This window comes from Chiloscyllium plagiosum, unplaced genomic scaffold (assembly GCF_037043375.1).
Source record: "Chiloscyllium plagiosum isolate Xiang-an unplaced genomic scaffold, Cpla_swu_hap1 HiC_scaffold_26, whole genome shotgun sequence".
NCBI lineage: Eukaryota > Metazoa > Chordata > Chondrichthyes > Orectolobiformes > Hemiscylliidae > Chiloscyllium > Chiloscyllium plagiosum.
The window spans coordinates 23,061,566-23,084,908 of NW_028270164.1; the positions used below are offsets into that span (position 1 = coordinate 23,061,566).

The 23,343-nt window shown below is 40.0% G+C and overlaps 1 protein-coding gene across 2 annotated transcripts in view; it reads right to left on the reverse strand.

The window, feature by feature from the left end:
• The window catches only part of plxna2 (plexin A2), a 498,163-nt gene that overhangs the window by 12,946 nt on the left and 461,874 nt on the right, over positions 1 to 23,343 (reverse strand). For both annotated transcript variants that reach the window (XM_087973574.1, XM_087973575.1), the window contains exons 27-29: positions 15,106 to 15,205; positions 13,866 to 14,056; positions 12,639 to 12,808 (exon numbers count right to left, since the gene is read on the reverse strand). In XM_087973574.1, the coding sequence (XP_087829700.1) occupies positions 12,639 to 12,808; positions 13,866 to 14,056; positions 15,106 to 15,205 (461 nt within the window). The remainder of the gene's footprint in view (positions 1 to 12,638; positions 12,809 to 13,865; positions 14,057 to 15,105; positions 15,206 to 23,343) is intronic.

The following is a 23,343-nucleotide window of genomic DNA, read 5'->3' on the forward strand; positions in this document are numbered from 1 at the left end:
TCTGGGGCCAGCACATGATCCAATTGACTCCATAATACTCGGGCAGTGACAGAGGCTAAAGTACAACTGGGGACAAAGGAGGGTGGTGGGAGCAGTTTACCAGTGACAGACTTCAAATTTGAACTAATTCAGTTCTGTGTTTATTGAATTCCAAGTTTAGATTCTACAAAATAATATCTCAAAGCTGCTCATGGTAACATGCATTCAGCAAAAAAGGATCTGTAAATAAACCACCACCTGCAAGCTCTCCTCCAAGCCACTCATTATCCTGACTTGGAAATGTATTGCTGTTCCTTTTATTTCACTGGGTCAAAATCTTGGAATTCCCTCCCTCAGGGCATTGTGGGAAAACCGACAACACATGGACTGCCATGGTTCAAGGTAGCAGCTCACCACCACCTTCTCAAGGGCAACTAGGGACAGGCAACAAGTTGTGGCCAGCCAGTGACACCCATATTTCATGAGACAATAAAGAAACGAGAATGAAACAGAGTAGGGATTTAGGGGATGAGCCTCTAGAGGACAGGAGCGTGATGGCTAGGAGAGCAGTCACAAACATCAATGAAAACTAAACAAAAAATAAAATTGTGAATGCTGGAAATCAAACAAAAACAACTTTCTGGAAGCATTCGTGGAGTGAAAGTAGAGTGAATGCTTCTCTTTCTCTCCACAGACGCTGCTAGACCTGCTGAGTTTCTCCAGCAATTTCCTGCTTGTGAACGAAACTAGCTGTCGGTTTTGCAAAGCTAATGGGCTAAAATTGCCCATGGTGTTTTGGAAACCGGCTTCAGCCGGCCAACTTCTAGATTTGACTTGAGCTATTAGGCTGATATATACCTGCTTGACAGAGGCAAGTTGCCTATATAATGTACAGGATTGGTCAACTGGAAGTACCTTGAGACAGTTTGATGCAGCATCCACACATCTTTCACACTGGCTAGGTGAGTGGAGCATTACATGCACTGCATCAACTAGTGTAAAGCTTTGCTTCTTCTGTTGATCTCCCACCATTGTCCAAACACATAGCAACCAGAGGAAGGAACATCTCTCTCCAGCTCCTCACATTCCCCCAAGCGCTACCTCAAAGAATGTTTCTGTATAGCCAGGTGCAACTTGTATATGGCTGGGATCATTACTGTAATTGCCTCATCTCGTTCCCAATTCCAAACTCCTCAAAATTCCATCTTGGGATTGAACTGGTTAATAATGGAGTTGAAATTGCATCGCACGGGTCCTCACATGGTTGCTACCATGTAAACGATGCCAAAAACTCAGAAAGAAACTGATCAAATCAAACAGAAACCAAGAACTGGAAGAAGGCTTCTGAAGAAAGGCCACTGGACCCAAAATGTTAACTCTGCTCGAGCTTTTCCAGCAAACTGATCATGTTGACCAGTGTTGGAAACAAACTGCAAGGAACACTGTGCTTCCAAAAAAAAATTGGAGCCATTCATGTTACAACTGGAACCATACACTCAACAAACAATTGGATTGTTGCTTCAATAACACTGCATTGAAAAAACTAGGAAGTAAGTCATTAGAACAACAGCTCTTATAAATTTTATTATCACACATGCATCAACAGGAAACAAGATCAAGATTAGGACAAATCGCTTTGCTTTAAATTGTTATGGATTGTCGAGTCAGTCAGCCAATCAATCACAGAATGGTGAAGAAAGGCAATGTAATCAGAAAATGGATGTTATAATAGAAGATAATATTCATAATCTAATTACTATCACAATAACAGTTTTTTTAATGTGACATCATGTAACTGGTAGGAATTTAATGAAAGCCCATATTAGGCACAGAATTTGAAAAAAAAATTGCTCTTAGGATTAAAGATTTTGAGGTTGCAGAAATTTTTTTTAACTAAAGTACTCCCCTTTTTAAATGAATAAATGTTAGTTTCATGAGAATTTTAATTGAATTTTAAAGAGACATGTTCATTTTTTTTCCTTTAACTAGCAGGCAGCATCCCACTTCACTGGGCTGCTCCAACAGTTACTGAAGTGAGGTGTCTCTTTCCTCAAAATAAAACAGTTGATGTCACAACTGTTTTGAGTTTGCTCTGGAGCTACAGAATACTTAGAAAATCCAAGTTACAGGCTGGGAAATTTGTTTTGCCTCTCATGCTACTAATCTTACGTGGCAATTCGCTACACTCTCCCCAAAAAGGCATGGATTCCCGAGTAGCTGAAGTGCCGATGTCTCGTGTTAGCAAGTACTCAGACAAACGTTCTAATAATGATTGCTGGTAAATCATCATGTCAAAGAATGGGGAGTGGATGTAAGGCACATGATGAATCTCTCTCTCTGACAGACAGGAGTGGCAATCCTGGCTGAATTTTCTTCATTAAACACATAAATGCCAAGATCAACTTATTGCCTCCTGAGCAGATTGAGATTTGAATCTGGGAAGAAGTGAATTAACTCGCTGGGCCATGAAGGGAGAATGGCATGTAAATCTGTTTAACATTTCCTCTTGTCTCCGAGAAGTAACAAAATAAGTTTGAATCAATATATATAACTCCAAGATATTTACAGCATTAATGCGCCTGGTTCTGAAAACTGACTTATTGCTGAGTGTGTTTAAGGAGAAGGCAACATAATCAAAGAACTTAAGCAGTGGCAACAATGTCTATGCTTTAACATTGCTAACCACTCATTTGGCAGGTTAATTGGAATATTAGTCCCTCCCAACTTTTCTAATTTCTACTCACCCATTGCTCCAAATCCCGAGTCCAATAATGGTTCCCTGTTCCATACACACTTAATCTTATATCTTGTTTTCAATGTCCTTGTCTCATCTTCTTCTGTCTTACATCACTTCCTCAGTCTTTACTCTTTTCAGTCCTACCTTCTGGAACTCTCTGACAAATTCCTTAAAAGTTGCTGCACTTCTATAGCTCCTCCTGCTTTTACAAACTCTCTCAAAACCCATCATTTTGGCCAAGTTTTCAAACATCTATCCTAACTTTCCCAACATGTCACTTAAAAACAAAATCTACTTCACTTATTTTCTCCTTTCTTCAACTCCATAAGCTTCATTGATGGAATCTTTCCTCCTTTTGTGTTACTGTACTGCAAGGTGCTATACAAATACAAGTTGTTGTTGCAAGTGTAACATGTACTCTCAAATTGAATTGTTCCAGCTGATGGTGAAGACTGCAAACAAAGTTCAAGAGAGTTTAGCAAGTGCTAAGACAAAGTCAAGATCCTTCCCCATTATCCAACTTCCAGGTACTTGACTTAACAAATAACGGAAACCTTTGCATGGGAGCCTCTTCATACAAAGGGTAGAGTCAGAGGTGATGATTAGAGGAGAGAATTCCACAGACGGAGGCAATGCGTAATTTTTTTTTGCTGCTGGTATTCAATACAGTGCATGCTGACTGATTGAGATGCAGTCAATTGCAGATCATTTAATGTCTTAATGCAGCAAAAGACTGATAAGATCAGACTGTTGGGAAAGGATGGGAGTTAATTAAAGCAATAAGTAACCTTATCAATTCTTATCCTCCGTTGCATGATAGAATGGCAATCAATTGTGATTGAAAATTTATCTTTGAAAGCAATTTTTTATGTTAACAAATGTGATCTTATCAGAGTTTGATTACAGTGCTAAAAACATTACATTTTTCAAAGATCCTTTATCCTTGGTTGTTTAAAATAAACCCTATAATATGTTACAAAATAAAATTAAAACCACCGCTTGTCAAGAGACAAAAAATATTTGGCTCATCACAGTGGAAAGCAGGAATAAAAACTCTGTTCCATTCGTTATTCCTTCAAAAACAGATTCCTCTTTCTCCTAAAATAAATTACTTTCTTGTCCAGTCTTTGCCTTCCCATGACCTCTTTCCATGATTCAGCTGGATGAATCATATCACAGGCTCCACTTGAGAAGTAGCACCTGGGTTCACATCCCCAGCCACACTGACAAGTTTAGTTAGCCATGTAATCAAATAAGCAGAATGAGCACCAATATATTATTCACTTATTTCAAGTGCCTCCACAATCTCTAGGCACACCTGTCTTCATATAGAAGTGCTACTTCTGGAGGACAGCTCACAGGAAAGAACATTCCTGATCTCCTTGATGTCCTTGTTGTGTCATAATTCTCACGATTACACTCTTATCTTCAGAAGAAAGACGCTCAATGCTCATTAGCATTTAAAGCAGGTGTGAATCACTCCTCGACTCTACCTAGCTGTCAAGTTCACCAAATCAAGGAAGATTTATCTCAACCTATACAATAGCAACAATCATTTATAGGACTAAGTAGACCTTTATATTTTCCTTTTAATTCCAGTGATAATTTCTCCACTGCTAATATTCACTGAACCTCTCGTCCCCAACTCCTCTAGCCTCACCTCCTGCTAATATTGTAAGGAGCTCATAAACATCTTCATCACAAAGATTGAGAACATTCATTCAGCTGCCTCTTCACATTTCCTATTTCTTCTTGCCCTCAAAGGCAAACCTCCCCAGAGGTCATCCCACTGCCCAAGCCCTGTATTCACCTATTTATCCAGTTCCTGTGTCTACTGCCCTCTTGCCCTCTCTAGATATTTTTAATCAACCTGTTCAGATGTGTTATATCTCTGAAGCCGGTGGGACTCGAACTCAGGTCTTCTGGTTCAGCTGGAGGAATGCTACCACAAGAACCCGTTCGTGCCCCCTCTAAATTTTGTTTTATTAACCTTTTGTTCTAATCGGTCTGGAGCAGGTGGGACTTGAACCTGTGTCTCTCAGTCTGACAGTAGGGACACTACCACTGCACCATAAAACCCCTTAATGCCCTCTCTATTTTTCAAAATCTATTTTTAATCAACCTGTACAAAGATGTTATTACACAGCTCTGGGGTAGGGTGGAACATGAATCTAGGTGTCTCAATCCAGGGGTAGAGATACTACCACCACACCAGAAGATGGCCCATTATGTCATCTCCATTTTTAAAAATTTAAAATTTAAGGCTTCTGCGTCTCGGTTGAGTGATCTAAGCCAATGGGATTTGGTTTGCAACCTCCGCAGAGTTGAGCGTTCGACTCCCTTTGCCACAAGGCGGCACAGTGGCTTAGTGGTTAGCACTGCTGCCTCACAGCATCAGGGTCCCGGTTTCGATTCCAGCCTCGGGCAACTGTCTATGTGGAGTTAGCACGTTCTCCCAGTGTCTGCGTAGGTTTCCTCCAGGTGCTCCGGTTTCCTCCAGGTGCTCCGGTTTCCTCCCATAGTCCGAAGATATGCAGGTCAGGTGAATTGGCCATGCTAAATTGCTAGTGTTAGGCGCATTCGTCAGAGGGAAATGGGTCTGGGTGGGTTACTCTTCGGAGGGTCATTGTGGAGTGGTTGGGGCGAAGGGCCTGTTTCCACACTGTAGGTAATCTAATCTTAAAACAAAACCTATGTTTTTCAACATAGGAGCAGGTGAGACTTGAACATGAGCCTCCTGCACTGGGGGTAGGGACACCATAATGGAGCCACAGAGCCCTTGGGATTTGCTTTTATTTTATCATAACCTATTTTCCTAATCAACCTATCTCAGAGATGTTAGTATGTGGCTCTGGAGCAGGTGGGACATGAACCCAGATCTCCTAGTCCAGGGGTAGGGATACTACCACTGCACCACCAGCAGGCACATCATTCCCTGTCTACATATTTTTCCTAATCAACCTGTTCTGAGATGTTATCACACACCTCTGGAACAGGTGGGATTTGAACCCAGGCCTCATGGTTCAGAGGGAGGAACACTACCACAGCATCACAAGAGTCCATTGGTTGGATACATGTAATACATACACACTGTGGTATTAGATTATTTGCCTTTCATTCTGTCTTAGATAAGATAGAAGTTACTCCAAATAGATACTTGTAAGATCAAAATCATTGCATTCAATTCCCACCTTTCATCCCCAGTCATTGATTATACCCCACCTTCCCATGACCACTGTCTTAAGCCGAACATGACCATTTGTAACATTGTGTTACATAACCCAAATTAGCTCAAGCTGAAACCTTGACCCTCAATCTACACTCATCTCAAAGAATGCCTATTTTCCCTGTCTTTCTTGTCAATGATTCAGTCCAATGATTATTCATTTGCTATCTCTAACTTTAACTATTTCACTGCTCAATTTGACGGCCCCCTATTCCACCCTCCTTACTGTGTTAAAACTGTTGTTTTATTTGGAAACATTATTTGCTGTACACTTTTTTTTATCTTTATCCCTTAAGCCTTCCTGAAACTTTAAGACAGAAATACATAAATCAATAAATACTGGTAATGGACAAACAGTGAGATTTGTCATTCTGATTCTGTCTTGGTTAGCTTGAAGACAAAGGAGGAAGTTCAATGTTTTGCACACAATTAAAAAACTGACACTGGATTTTAATGCATAGGTTTTACACAATTTATTTAAAACCTAAAGAATTGGAAACAGATAATAGCTTGGCCAATCCAAACATAAAATCAGTACGTGGCTCAAACTCAACTTGCATGAAGCGAGTGATATGGTTTAGAACGAAATTAACGCTGCAGTGTTGCTATGGGAAGTGCTGAGAATACACTTAGGATTTCCAAGTATATGACCCCTATTAACATAGATCTACAATCAAATTATTAATTTCCACATTTTACTCCAACATGATTACAAAATTACACCTGAAAATACACCCATTTTAAAACTGAATTCATTATGAAATGTACTTTAAAAAAAGAAAGACCTGTGACATTTTAAGCTTTTGACTTACATATGCTTCTGCCTCCTCATCTGTCGCACAAACATTTTCAGCTTCAATGACAATGAAAATAGCTGAGGTCAATATTGCACACTCAGTTAAAAATAATGAGTCCTTTTGAACGTCATGATAGATGAAACTAAAATCTAAGCTGTTCCATTTCTGTAAATCTTCTGCTCTATAAATCCAAATGAGAACTGAAATGTCACAGCACTGCTATTGAGATTAGGAGGGGAGGAGGAGGAAATATCCTTAATCAGTACCACTTCATTGCTGATACAGGCTATAGCTATACAGACATATATGCATTTTTAAAAATTCAGGTACTGTAGGCATGCTGATGGGCCAGTGTTTGTTGTGCATTCTTAATTACCCTGCAGAAGGTTTTAAATCTGTCCATCATCCACATGGGACACTCAGGAGTATAATGGAATACTCCCGCTTGCCTGAATGGGTACAACTTCAGTAACATTCTCGAAACTTAAAATCATCCAGGATAAAGCAACCCATTTGATTGGCACCGCATCCACAAGCATCCACTCCCCCCACCACTGACACTCAGCAGCAACAGTATCTACAAGATGCACTGTAGAAGTTCACCGAAGAGCCTCAGACATCACCTTCCAAACACACAGCCATTTCTATCCAGAAGGACAAGGGCAGTAGAGACATGGGAACACCACCACCAGCAAGGTCCCCTCCAAGACACTCGCCATCCTGACTTGGAAATATACCGCTCTTCTTTTCCTGTCACTGGGTCAATATCCTGGATTTCCCTCCCTAATTGGTCTACCTGCAGCATGTGGACTGCACCATTTCAAGAAGGCAGCTCATTATTACCTTCTCAAAGGCAACAAGGGATGAGCAATAAATGCTGGTGCAGTCAGTGTTACCCACATCCCATGAGTGAATTAAATAAAATCCTGTTCAACTTGGGAATGAGTGTGAATTGTATGTGTCTATATGTAAACTAATAATAATTTTATTGCTTCCATTCATTTAAAATAATAAATAACATTTGCAGTTCACTTTAGAGTCAGAAATCTACAGCACAGAAAAAAGCCTTTCAGTCAATTCCATCCACACTCACATCTGGTCAAAATCAATCACCTAACGATTCCAATCCCATTTGCGAGTACTTGGCCTGTAGCCCTGAATGCATTGGCTTTCCAAGTTCACATTCAAATACTGCTTAAATGTTATGAGGGCTTCTGCCTCAACCACCCTTCCAGGTCGTGAGTCCCAGATTCTAGAGTCAGAGAGTCATAGAGATGTACAGCACGGAAACAGACCCTTTGGTCCAACTCGCCCATGCCAACCAGATATCCCAACCTAATCGAGTCCCATTTTCCAGAACTTGGCACATATCGTTCTAAAGCCTTCCTATTCATATACCCATCCAGATGCATTTTAAATGTTGTGATTGTACCAGCCTCCACCACTTCCTCTGACAGTTGATTTCATATGCGCATCACCCTCTGAGAGAAAATGTTGCCCCTTAGGGCTCTTTTATATCTTTCCCCTCTTACTCTAAACCTATGCTCTCCAGTTCTGGACTCCTCCATCCCAGGAAAAGACCTTGTCTATTTATCCTATTCATGTCCCTCATGATTTTATAAACCTCTGTGTAAGGTCACCCCTCAGCCTGCGATGCTCCAGGGAAAATAACCCTAGCCTATTCAACCTCTCCCTGTAGCTCAAATCCTCCAACCCTAGCAACATCCTTGTGAATCTTTTCTGAACCCTTTCAAGTTTCACAGCATCCTTCTAATAGAAAGGAGACAAGCATTGCATGCAATATTCCAAATGTGGCCTAACCAGTGTCCTGGATGACCTCTCAACTCCTTTACTCAATGCTCTATCCAATTAAAGAAAGCATACCAAACACCTCCTTCACTATCTGATCTCCCTGCAACTCTGCTTTCAAGGAACTATGAACCTGCACTCCAAGGTCTCTTGGTTCAGCAACACCCCAGGATCTTACCATTAACTACATAAGTCTTGCTCTGATATACTTTTCCAAAATGCAGCACCTCACATTTATCTAAATTAAACTCCACCTGCCACTCCTCAGCCCATTGGCCCATTTGATCAAGATCCTATTGTAATCTGAGGTAACCTTCTTCGCTGTCTGCGACACCTCCAAATTTGGTGTCATCTGCAAACTAACTATACCTCCTATGTTCACATTCAAATCATTTTTATAAATGATGAAAAGTAGTGGACCCAGCACCAATCCTTGTGACACACCACTGGTCACAGGCCTCCACCACCACCTATCTTTGAGCCAGTATACAAATAACTAGTTCTTCTTGGATTCCATGAGATCCAACCTTCTCACCAACCTTTGGGCAGAAAAAAAGGTTTTTCGTCATGTCTTCTCTAAATCTTGTGCCCTTTCCTCAAATCTATGCCCCTGATCATTGCTTTCCCTTTGATGGAGAGAAGTTTCTTCCTGTCTACCCGATTTTGGTCTATTTTAGTTGTGACAAATCTCCAGGGCATCTCACAGTTGTATTATCAGTTGAAAATCAATACCGAGCCAAAACTAAATAGATATTAGTTCAAATGACTAAACTGGTTGATTTTTAAATTTGTTTTAAAGGACAGTGAAGAGGTGTTGGAAAGGCAGCAAGGTGTGGAGTTGAACACAGAAGACATGGTCATGGGAATAAAATGGGTGCTTTTCTGGTTGATCAGTAGCCAGCAGTGTACCTTTGGGATCAGTGTTACTACTGCAATTATTTACAATTTACATAGATAATTTGGAGTTGAACCAAGTGCAGTGTGTCAAAGATGACACTAAGATGAGTGGTAGATAGGTTAAGTGAGCAAGTATGGCAGGTGGAGTACAAATGTTGGTAAATATTAGGTCATTCATTTTGGTATGATTAACAACAAAATGGACTATTGTTTAAATTGTTAAAAATTGCAGCATTCTGCTGTGCAGAGGAACCTGGGTGTCCTTATGCGTGAATCACAAAATGTTGGTGTGCAGGTGCAGCAGGTAATTAAGAAGGCAAACTGAATACTGTCCTTCATTGCTGGAGAGATGGAGTTTAAAAACAGGGAGGTTATGCTACAGCTGTATAGGGTACTGGTGAGGCCATACCTCGAGTATTGTGTATACTTCTGGTCTCCTTACTTGAGGGGGTGCAGAGGAAGTTCACTAGGTTGATTCTGAGGTTGAGGGGGCTGGCTTATGTGGAGAGATTGAGTAGATGGGGACAATACTCATTGGAATTTAAAAGAATAAGTAGGGAAACTTATAGGAACATATAAAATTACGAAGGGAATAGATAAGATATAAAGTAGGAGGTTGTTCCACTGGTGGGCGAAACTGGAACTAGGGGCATAGCCTTAAAATAACAGGGAGCAGATTTAGGACTGAGTTCAGAAAGAATTTCTTCACCCAAAGGGCTGTGAATCTGTGGAATTCCCTACCCATTGAAGCAGTTAAGGCTACCTGATTGAACATTTTTAAGGCAAAAATAGATAGATTTCTGATCAGTAAAGGAATTAAGAATTATGGCAGGCAGGTGGACAAGTGGAGTTGAGTCCATGATAAGATCAACCACGACCTTATTGAATGGTGGAGCAGGCTCGAGGGGCCAGATGGCCTCCTCCTGTTCCTATTTCTTCTGTCCATCAATCCTGTATAAAGAAAAGTGTGGATGCCTGAAAGATTAGAACTGGATAAATGTAGAATTCGTAGGATCATACTGCAAGGAGCAGAAGTAAAATGTATTCAGCTCTGAAATCCCTCACCATTTAAATGTTCTGCTTTTTAAAAATTCTTCCCATCAAAATGGATAATTGCACAATTTCCCACAGTCTAATACATTTGTCAGATTTTTGCCTGCTGTCCACCTATCAGTATTTTATTGTAACCTCTATATCCTCTTCACAACTTACTTTCCTCCCTATTTTTTGTCATCAGCAAATTTAGTAACCATACCTTCTGTGCTTTCATCCAAGTCATTTACAAAACTTGCAAACAGTTGAGGTCCTCGCACTGATCTCTGTGCCACACCACTGATTATATATTACCAACCTAAGACAAAAGACCCATATAGGCCTACCTCCTGTTTCCTGTTAGGTAACTAATCTTCCACGCATGACAATATTCCTCCTTCTGCACAATGAGTGTTTATTTTCCACAATAACCTTTCATCCAGCACTTTATCAAAAGACTTCCAGAAATCTAAGCACAGTACATCTATTCATTCCTAGTTATCCACAATGTGGTCCATTCTCATATAATTTCAACAGATTGGTTAAACATGATTTCCCTTTGACAAAATGATGTTGACCCTCCTTAATTATTTTTAACTTGTTTAAGTGCCATGCCATGACTTCTTTAGTATTAGAATCTCAGATTTGCCCTGGAATAGATGTTAAACTGACAGGCCTGTAGTTCCCTACTTGGCATCTTGTGCCCTTTCTGAATAAAGGAATTACATTTGCTATCTTCTGATCTAATAGGACCTTCCACATATCTAAGGAGGCTATAACGAATGTAATCATTTGTAGAAATAGTGTGCTGTAAGGCCATGAGGAACTTGAATACAAATACATGAACTTTACATTTGAGGCATTGAATGTAATGCTGATGCATGAACAGAATCAAGCACAAAAAGCAGAATTTTAATGAAATGACCATTAAGAAAGGTTGAAGATGAGAAACCACGTATAAACATAAAGCTCATCAGAACCTTTGATGAAGGAAACATAAAATAATTGGCTTTTTCAGTAGGACTGAGACAAGCATGTTAACTAGGAATCCTCTAATGATGACAAAGTTTAAACGCTTGGATTCTTCATCGCAAGAGAATCCTTATTCACATTAGCTGAGTTTTGCCTATTTCAGTTGGTCTTTTAGAAATTAGTTTTTCATTTTATTGGTTATGCCTTTGGAGATATGACCTGTTCTTGGCTCAAACTACTTGCAAGCTAAATTGCTGAATGACCCTAAGATTTGACCATATTGAAAACGTTAGCTTTAACTTCTGGCAGCTGGATACATGGCAACAGGCACCACAATAACATCCATGAAGTTTCTTCCATTTGTCTACAATTATTTCAGGTAGAACCGCTACAATAATCTTGGAAAAAGCTTTACAATGTTGTTACCAGAGACAGATTGTTGAAGTTGTTGGCTAATCCGAATGTGCACCCTCTGCTAAAATTCTGCAATTCATATGGAATACATTTTAATCAATGCCACATTCTCATGCTACTAATAAGTTTGCAGTTCCATTTTTGCGTCAAAGTGGCTGACATGCTCTCCTCCTGCTAAAGGAAATGTGAAGAAAAATGAAACTATGCAAACTTTTAAATGTCTGAAATCTTACAGGGGTCATGATGTGATTTTGAACAAACTGTAATGCAGAAGCTGAAGTCAACTCTAGGTGCAGTATGGGCCAACACAGTCTGCAAGCTTAAAGTTGGTCCCTGCACAAACTCATTAGATCCATAAATGTAATCGTGTTATTTGATGAAAATTATGTTGAAATTAGGAGATGTTCACTGAGCACCATATCAGTTAGTGCATGCTCAATCATAACATTTGCAGGTCAAAGGTCCCTGACATCGTTGAAGCACAGGCCTCAAAAGTTCAAAGTACACCACTGCTATTGTAGCCCTCTCCATTCCACATTACGATAAAAACTGATGCATAGAAAGCTGGCTCCTTGACACCATGATTCTTGATCCCGTTACATCACCCTTCTCCCTAGTGCATCTTGCAAAATGTCTTCAGATTTCTGGAAAGCTTTCTTAACTGGATTAACTCAGCTCATTCAACTTGAAGCATGCTGCTGCAGTATAGGGTCTTCATTACTGGTCCCAGTGAGTAATTTTACGACTGGTTGAAACAGCCAAATGCATCACTTACCAGTTACTCTTCCATGTGTGCCTAACATCTGTGTCATGGATGACATGTCGGTCAGCCTGCTCATCCAGGAAATCAAACATGTATTTAATGGCAAGTGGCAAGGCACTGCCACGGTGTACTGTGCTGAACAATGTCTCAAACAGGTCATCTACAAACTTCTGCAGAGTGCCCTGTAAAGAACAAAAGAGGAATAAGTACGCATTTAATTGTCATGCCATTCACGTAACACAATCTTGTATGTTAGCACATAAAGAGACAGTGACGTAGTGGTAATGCCACTGGATGAGCAATCCAGACCCCTCAGGTTAATGTTCTAGGTTTGAATCCATTATGGCAGATGGTGAAATTTGAGTTCAATAAAAAGAAATCTGGAATTAAAAATAAAGCTACTCGAATGGTTCACTAATGTGCATTAGGGAAAGAAATCTACCATCCGTGTCTGGGCCACATGTAACTCCAGGGATAAGTAATAATTGCTGGTCTAGCTAGGAATGCCCAATTTCCCATGACTGAATTTTTTAAAAAATCCAATCATATACCACCTTTAGTGGAGTAAAGCCTCCTCAGGCAGTGCATAAGAACATCAACAAATATGATTTAACAATGAATCACTTAAGGAGATAACAGAATAAGGTGATCAAATGCTTGGTCACAGTGCAGTTTTTAAATCAACATCTTAAATGAAGAGAGGCAGAAAGCACAAGTATTTTAGGAACAAACTCCAGACAGCTGAAGAAATAGCTGTCAATTGTGGACCATTTATGGAGGAGTCCCGCCATAATGAGTGTATCTCTCAAAAAGTACGCATGTTGCATACTAGTTTATGTAAAAGCAAAAAGACCTTAAAGCTGATCTGAAATATTCTTCTATCTTCAACTTGGTATAGTGTCTGCAGTAACTGTGTGTTTCTGGACAAGGACAAACTTTGAGACGATTGCATAGGCATAGAAACAAAAATCTAACTGAATAGTAAATACATAAAGACGTTATCAGACTAAATGAAGATATGCAGTTTGTCAGTGAAATCAAAAATACTTTTCCTACTTTTGCCAGATGTGCTTGTTAAAGGGGAATACAATTTTAAACAGAAATGTCTTAAGCTTGTTTACTTTATCCCAGTGTGTGTGATGCATCATATTGAACTTCTCCCCAACATACAATCACCCCAACTTCCTTCGCCACACCTTCCCGAGTTCTCATACAGACAATGTTGTTAATCTATCTAACCTTTGTTGCTAGCAGTCTTGTCAGGTAGATTTCAGACACCATCTTGCTGCCACGATCACCCTCCTTCTGGTCTCCATGGTCATGGTTCTTTACTAGATGCCACACTTTAACACCACTCTCTAAATCTGGGGTAATCATGGGAGCCCGAGAGCGTAGACTGTCAGGACTTCCAGTGTACCGTAAGGTAGAGTCTAGAATGTGGGAAAAGACAAACATTATTCAATTCAAATCAAATTAGCCATTGCAAAACTAGAATGACAGAGCAATGAACTTTAAAAATGAAAAATAGATGGTACATCCTACAATGTTGTATGACAGTGTGATGTTACAAACCGATCAAACCTAAAGAATAAGATCAGAGCAGCTACGATCTAGTTGAATGGCAGAGGATGTTCAAAGGGCTACTTCTGCTCCCATTGTGTATGTTCCAATAAACATTTTGTGCCTTGAAACCTCAACCTGAGCTTCCTAAACTGAAATAATTTGGTATTGGAGCACAGAAGGCACGAGATACTGTTCTCTAGTATTCTAAACATACGCAATGATTAAAGTCTTTTGTTAGCTGTAGAGGCAACCATCAGATGGATATGTCCTCACTTTCTGTTCTCTACATTACATGATTCTGTAGTGTTAACACATTACTTTTCTCAGTTGGAACTGAAAGTACGTTCTCTAGCCTTGGGGGAAAATAAGTCGTTCGTTGTTCATATTTCCAGGTTATCAAGATTTATCTTAATTTTTGTTAAGGAAATGCTGGAACAAGGTGCTGATTTTCTGTCACTCATATTTGCATATCTGGGTATTAAGGATGTACAAAAGGTTTAAATTCAATGGATAATAAAGAAGTCTCATTGCAAATCCATTATTTTCTTTGTATAGCAAATCTCCTGAGTGGGAAATTATCTTGATTGCTCAGAAATATGTTTGCATGTTCAACATGGAGATTCTTGTTCATATTTGACTGAAGTAGTGTCCACAGAGACACACACTCAAGAAATACCAATAAAAGCTTTGCATGGCCACAGTAAACAACAGGATCTGTTGCAATTAATCACTCCTAGTGATGGAGTGTGCTGGAAAAGTGGCTATAATGGGTTTCAGTACAAGCAGTCATCCGTTTGGATCTGTAACTAGTGCCAATTATAGTTCATGCAAGCACCTCCATAAATTCACAAATATCATGTGGTGAATTTAATTTCTGAGACAAGATTCTTACACATTGGCTTGGATCTTAACTTACCATAGCGGCTAATGGATGTCCGACACATACTGGTTGTGGTTGGAACGTTGTAAGAAGAAGTTTGTTTGGGGACCAGAGCAACAACTGAGCGATCGGACACCTGCAAAGGATTTAAATACTGCACTTAACTGAAAAATCAAACAGAGTCATCTTAGTTCCGCAAAGTTTTCCTTCACGACAGTCAAGTGTCGGATCTCCATGCCTGTTTAACGCTGCAGCAGTTTCAATCCACAACTAGCTGTCACGACATTCAGAAATAACTTTTTATCACCTTTCCAAAAATACATTACAAACTATTTTCCCCCAACTCTCAGCATTTAGACCTAAATGGCCCAAATCAAACAACAGTGCAGCCATCAGCCTAATTGAATATGCTAAAAATCATTCAAGTGACACTCAAAATCATAAAATGCAGCCTCGCTGTATCAAGTAAAAGAGCCATCTTTGTCTAAATGTCAGGTTGCCCTCACCTTTACATATAAACACACTGGGATTCTTTTTCGCTTTGTTTTCACAAAATGTTCTGTGTTTAATTTGCACTTGAGAGCAAATATAACTGAGCCAGGATTGAACTGGGAGAGCAGATTAAAATGCTGTATTTTCAATTCTATGATTCAGGTCATGAATATATCCAGATTGATTGGCAATAATCTTATCAGTTTGCCAGTTAAAAGCTAGACATTTAGATAAAATCAAAATCCAATTCAAGCAAGTTGACCTCACATCCTGGCCATCAGTATACAGTGTAGGAAATAGTATTTTTTGCACTGCCACAGCTTAAGGGTGAATGGGAGACATTTCCACATTGTACTAAATATTGAGCAGACATTTGCCAACAATCTGTTTTATGTTCTATCCAATGTAAGTTTGTAGAATGGAAATAGTAAATAGGAAATTTAGTTTAAAATAGAGAATAAAATCAAGTAATATAATTCAAAGGAAAATAGATGCCCACATATCATTATACTCCACTTGTGAAAACTAGACATCAGGCATAAACTAATTAGGATCTTCTCAACATACACGAATAATGCTTCAAAGAAAATACATTGGACAACCAGTTTTGTTTAGGCAGGCAAGTAAGCCTAAAAGAGGTCAACATAATTTTAGTCAGAATAACAGGCAGTTGCATGTAAAAACTATATTTCAACATAAATAAGTGTTAGATTTTGTTCTTGTGGAAACTAAAGTTAGCAAAATTATTTTTCAAGATAAGGGATGGCTCTTTAAAAACAGGCATGATTTCATATTTATTGAGTCTTGTAGATGATAGAATGAAGACTATGTGGCGACTGGAGCTGGCTGGCAGGGAGCTGTGTGAAAATGGAAAAAAAATCTCATTGAAATATCCATCAGCTCATTAAAGGAACATTCCTTCCTGCTGTGCAAATGCTCAAATAGTGAAAAAGACTTGGCAATAATTAGCAAATCAAAATGGCAACCAATTTTATACATGTCAAAAAAAATGTATTCAGGGCAACACAAGTAAAAGATCTCATTCATCAATATGTGTCACTGTTGTAATACATGCATTTCCCACTGACACAACTCAGAAGTGGTTGAAACACAATCGAGTAATGACTTTGATTTTTAATGTACATGTTACGTTGGAAGTCGAATAGATCAAGTTAATGTTTAATTTGTCCTAGTAAAACTTTAAATCGTACTGCATGCTGGAATTTTTTTTTAAAGTAAGAATGTTTCAAATATAGTCATAGAATAATAGAGATGTACAGCATGGAAACAGACCCTTCAGTCCAACCCATCATGCCAACCAGATATCCCAACCCAATCTAGTCCCACCCGCCAGCACCCAGCCCATATCCCTCCAAACCCTTCCTATTCATATACCCACCCAAATGCCTCTTAAATGTTGCAATTGTACCAGTCTCCTCCACATCCTCTGGCAGCTCATTCCATACACGTACCACCCTCTGCATGAAAAAGTTGCCCCTTAGGTCTCTTTTATATCTTTCCCCTCTCACCCTAAACCTATGGCCTCTAGTTCTGGACTCCCTGACCCCAGGGAAAAGCTTTGTCTATTTATCCTATCCATGCCCCTCATAATTTTGTAAACCTCTATAAGGTCACCCCTCAGCCTCCAACGTTCCAGGGAAAACAGCCCCAGCCTGTTCAGCCTCTCCCTATAGCACAAATCCTCCAACCCTGGCAACATCTTTGTAAATCTTTTCTGAACCCTTTCAAGTTTCACAACATCTTTCCGATAGGAAGGAGACCACAATATTCCAACAGTGGCCTAACCAATGTCCTGTACAGCCGCAACATGACCTCCCAACTCCTGTACTCAATACTCTGACCAATCAAGGAAAGCATACCAAACGCCTTCTTCACTATCCTATCTACCTGCGACTCCACTTTCAAGGAGCTATGAACCTGCACTCCAAGGTCTCTTTGTTCAGTAACACTCCCTAGGACCTTACCATTAAGTCTATAAGTCCTGCTAAGATTTGCTTTCTCAAAATGCAGCACCTCAGATTTATCCGATTAAACTCCATCTGCCACTTCTCAGCCCATTGGCCCATCTGGTCCAGATCTTGTTGTAATCTGAGGTAACCCTCAGGTAAACAAGAGTTTAACAAACATTTAGTTTTCATTGTTAATTTCTTCTCAGTATGTGGCTGTTCTGTTAAGGTTCATATATATTGACATAGAAGGTGACAGCAAGCGTTTCCTATTTCAGTTTTGATGTAATCAAGTGGCTTGTCAGGTTGTTTGACAAACTCATCCCCCAGGTTGGAGTCATTTATAGGTCAAACTGGGCAGACAGCAACTTGACTTCTGTAAGGGACGTGAAAAAACCAACTGGGTATGCTATAAAAGTGCCCTTGCTTCACAGCCACTTTAAGCATTTTTTAAAAATTCAATCAAACAAAGATTCTTAAACTACCACAAGTGAAGTTTGAATTCAACTTCAAGGTGATGAAATTAACATCACAAAATGTCCTCATGTAGAAACTGAAATCATGATTTTAGATGATGTTGCCAAAGAGCAGGATAAAAGATTATCATCATACGAAGGCCAAGGACAGAGCACTGGTGAACTCCTGAGGTTAGAACATGGGTGCGAGATGAAAAACCATTGCAGCACATTCTATGAAGCCATAAGTTATCCTCAACGCATTGATATTTACAAGTGCAACCTTCTAGTGATGATTTCAGGCTAGTGAGGAAGATTGGGAGAAAGAGGTTTGAGGTAATGAAGAGTGCAATGTCAGACAAAGTTCAAAGCAGAATAAAAGAACAGACCTCGATGCACTGAGGAAAGTGTAAGATACTAATGTGGAAGCAGCAAATAATTCTGTTGAGCACAGGGTAGGGAATATGTCAGCAGGTATTATAAAGTTCTACATGTTTTTGTGGTGGTTATGCTAGAGTGAGAAGGGTAATAGTGACAGAATCTTGGGACAGCTACTTTTCTAAGTACTAACTGATCTATAATTTGTGATCTGGAGAACAATCACGATGTCCAGTATTAACCTTCTATGCCCATTTAAGGTCACCGTTGAGGTATTCCCTATAGGGAGGTGGCTTAAAATGAATGCATGTTAAGATCAATTAGAGGCTAATTACTGCCATTAATAGAAGCTTTTTCTAGATTGGCAGCTGCCTGGCTTCACTCCCTAGGGAAGAGCAAGGTTATTGTTTGTCATAACAGAAACACTACTCCAGTCAGAAAACTTATACAACAATCTGCACTGCACCAAACAGGAATCTCATGCATCAGATCCTGGTCTCAATGAAAATGGTACGCAGATACAGAGAATGTGCAGTTGGCTCATTTTGTACAGTAGGACAATTTCACTAAGCCGAGTGGAACATCACAAGCAGAATCACTTGAGGTGCTGCACTGCTCCAATTCTCAGAGGCAGAACACCAAAACTTTAACTTATTACAACTGAACAACCACTTTAGAAAACCTTTGCAAATCCCTCTTTTCATTTGTTTCAAAATTTTTCCCAAAAACCTCTTAGTAGCAGCTGCCAATGAAATGGTCGTGAGGAACGTGTTGACTAAAATTCAAGGATTGATTTGACACGAACTAAATCGATTTGACTTGTAGACTGTATTAGTGCAAGTTAGCAGCATTATAAGATTGGCTTGCAGGCCTGAACATCACCCTCAGCAAAAGCATATTTTATGTGCACTTATTCAAAAACTTGTGCAAACATGGATTAGGCCAATGATTTTATGGGCAAATTATGGACCAATTCTGAGGAAGGATCACTGGACCCAAAGTGTTATCTGTGATTTCTCTCCACAGATGCTGCCAGACCTGCTGAGCTTTTCCAGCAATTTCTGGTTTTGTTACTGATTTCCAGCATCTGCAGTTCTTTTGGTTTTAATTTTCTGGAGAAATTGCATTTTCTTTTGTGATGCATGCATTAGGAATTAAAGTGTGGTATGAATTTACCCTGAGGTGGGACAAAAGAAGTCCGTGCATTTTTTTTTAGTCGAATGAACTAGCCCTGCCTGTAGTTAACTGAACTCAGTTGTGACTGAGATAGCAGCACTGAGTACTTCAACGGGGCTTAGGATCACTGTTGAATAATTAGAAAGAAAATCACCTAATAGGAAATTGAATTTGCAATGTTAAAAAGCACACAACACCAGGTTATAGTCCAACAGGTTTAATTGGAAGCACACTAGCTTTCGGAGCGACACTCCTTCATCAGGTGATTGTGAGAGATTTTTAACTTTGTACACCCCAGTCCAACACCGGCATCTCCAAATTATGAATTTGCAATGTTAGTGATCAAGATTGGATTGGCTGTAATGCCATGGGCACATAACCTGCAAACACTAGCAGATTTTGTCAGGTATTACATAGGAACCTTGATTATCCGAATATCAATTATCTGAATATTGGATTATCCTATCTCGAGGTCCCGAGAGAAACATCACGCCAAAGAACTGTTTCAACCGTGATCGCGTCTTTTGTTTCCATGTACAATGATTAAAAACGAACTGAAATGCAGCCAAGAACAGTCCTGGACAGTCCAGGCATTGTCTCTAAATGACTGACCTCCCATCCTCTCGCTCTCCCCCCACAATTTCCCTGGAATTCTACATAGGGGTGAATCCTAAATATCCCTTTCCCAGATAATCTCTCCAGCATTGTCCTCTACAGGGCAAAGGTGGAACTTGTCAAAATGTTGTGTGTATGTGCGCGCTATTTGGAGACTTACCCCACAAAGGCAGCAGCAGTCTTACTGTTGGTGTACAGTCCGGCTGCCCTGGTGGAGTCGGGGGGTGGGGGGGGGTTGTCGGCCGAGGGGGGGTGGATGAGGGTTGGACGGTGGGTGGGGATGGATGGGGATGGCGGAGTTGTGGGCAGAGAGTGGGGCGGGGTTTGACAGGGTTGGGAGAGGGTGGACGGAGTTGGAGACGGGGTAGGACTGTGTTGGGGGCAGGCAGGGGCAGGGCCTCGCATGCAGAGTGTTGCTGCCTCATCTCCTGAACGGGGAGAGAACTTCACAGGAAACTCCGAGCCCCAGAGGAAATCAATTAACCGAATAATCAATTATCCGAACGAAATAGTGCCCGCCCATCTCTTTCGGATAATCGAGGTTCCTCTGTATATAAATATTTGAAGTGCATTTCTTCATGGATCAGTCACTTCCAGCCAGGACAGGCAACAGCTTTTAAGGCAAGACCAGACAGGGACCTCGGACAGAAGACCTGGGATCACACTGTGCTTCCTGGACCATTATGGGAGCATATAAGTAGTTCCTGAAGAAGGGCTTATGCCCGAAACGTCGATTCTCCTGTTCCCTGGATGCTGCCTGACCTGCTACGCTTTTCCAGCAACACATTTTCAGCTCTGATCTCCAGCATCTGCAGACCTCACTTTCTCCTCCATATAAGTAGTAACCCAAACACTTATCGAAAGGGAAGGGAGGAAAAGTAAAGAGTGAGAATTGGCCACGGGCCTGTTCGGTGTGAATATTTCATAGCTTACTAGATGGTGAGACCACATCCATCTTGGTAAAGCACGAAATAAAAGTGGGAGATCAGGACAGCAGCAAAAAATAAAAAGTAATTTGGAAATAGGTGCAGTCATAAACTGAAATTGGGAGAAAAAGGTAAGGCATTTAATCAGGGCGATGTTTACTTGCAAAGCTTTGTTAACATTGGTACACTGGATTGACTTGACAAATCAGATTCAAAATTGGCTGGGTGATAGAAAAGAGAGAAAAATAGTCAATGGATTTTTTTTAGGCTTGAAAGAAGTTTGTTTTAAATTTTCCCAGGGGTTTGTATTGAAACACTTGCGTTTCCTAATACATATCAATGAACAGTACCTTAGCGTACAGGGCACAATTTCAAAGTTTAGAGACAACATGAAATGTGGAAGAATTGTAAACTGTGAAGACAATGTCAAACGCCAAAAAGACACTTATAAGTTTGTGGAGTGGGCAGATAGGTGGCAAAAAACCTTGAATGGATGCATTTTGGTAGAAAGAACATTTAAAGACAATATAGAGGGTCCAATCCTGAAAGGGGTGCAGGTACATAGGTATGAGTGTATGTGAACACAGATCATTGAAAGTGGCAGGACAGGTGAAGACAACAGTTAATAAAGCATACAATTTCTTCAGCTTTATTAATAGGAGCATAGAGTACAAGAACAAGGAGGTGATGTTGAAGTCATATAAGACACTTGTTAACCCTCAGCTGGAGCATTATTCTAGGTGGCTACATTAAAGGAAAGATGTCAATGCATTGGAGAAAATGGAGAAGCTAATTATAAAAGAAAGGTTCCAGGAATGAGAAACTTCAGGGGTGAGGATAGAATTAAGAGATTGGGACTGTTCTCCCTGGTAAGAAGGCAGCTGAGTTGAGATTTGATAAAGGTTTTCAAAATCATGAACAGGGTAGATAGGAAGAAGCTGTTCATACTCATGAAAGTAACAACTGGACACAGGTTTGGAGTGATGTGTCAAAGAATCAAGAGTGCTGTGAAAAACTCTTTTCACTTAATGAGTAGTAAAGGTATGGAATACACCTGGAGGCAGATTAAATGGTTGTTTGTATAGAAATAGTGTGCATGGGTATGGGAGAAAAACCAAGAGATTGGCTCTAGGTAATGGTGCTAACTTGAAGGGCCAGTGCGGGCACAATGGGCTGAATGGCCTGCTTTTGTGCGGTAACAACTCTGATTCTGTAAATATAGTGCACTGCAGATGTATAGTTCCTGCTCATACAATTTATTTTATAAATTTGTAAAGCTACTTGAAACAATTTTCCAAATACAAGCTGATAATGCTTTTTTTCAGGAGTTAAAGATTAGATTAGATTAGATTAGATTAGATTAGATTAGATTAGATTACAGTGTGGAAACAGGCCCTTTGGCCCAACAAGTCCACACCGACCCGCCGAAGCGAAACCCACCCATACCCCTACATTTACCCCTTACCTAACACTATGGGCAATTCAGTATGGCCAATTCACCTGACCCTGCACATCTTTTGGACTGTGGGAGGAAACCGGAGCACCCGGAGGAAACCCACGCAGACACGGGGAGAACGTGCAAACTCCACACAGTCAGTCGCCTGAGGCGGGAATTGAACCCGGGTCTCTGGCGCTGTGAGGCAGCAGTGCTAACCACTGTGCCACCGTGCCGCCCACAAGATCTACTTTAACTCTTTCCCAGATTCCACAGTATCGAGAAACCACAAGATCTACTTTAAAAGAATGAAGGTTAAAGAAATGGTCGAAGCTATAATCCTGTATAAAAACTCTTCAGGATAACTGAACTTTCAGGTATAATGGTGAGCTGCTTACCAAATCTTAATTTTGAAGTCCAATAATACGTAATTTACTTTAGATGTATACTCCTCTGCCATACAGCCTAATAATTTTATATTTATTTCTGTCACTTCATTGAAAAAGAAATTCCCTCACCAATTTTATTTTTTAGCAGAATAAACTATTAGCTTTGACATAATAAATGCAAAATGTTCCATGTGAAATACTCTGATTGACTATTATAATGAATAATGTGTACAAAGAAGCCAGCACATCTATTATTTCTTTATTAATCCTGATCTCTGAGGAAATAGAAAATGCTAATCCCATTCTATTCACTGACATGATTTGGGGCTGCTGCTGTCAAAGGCAAAGGGTTTAATTTTCTGTCAGTCTCCGTCAGCTTTTCACTAATTTGAATTTGCTTCAAATCTTCTCTTCATTATCTGTCACTATTCAAAGCATATA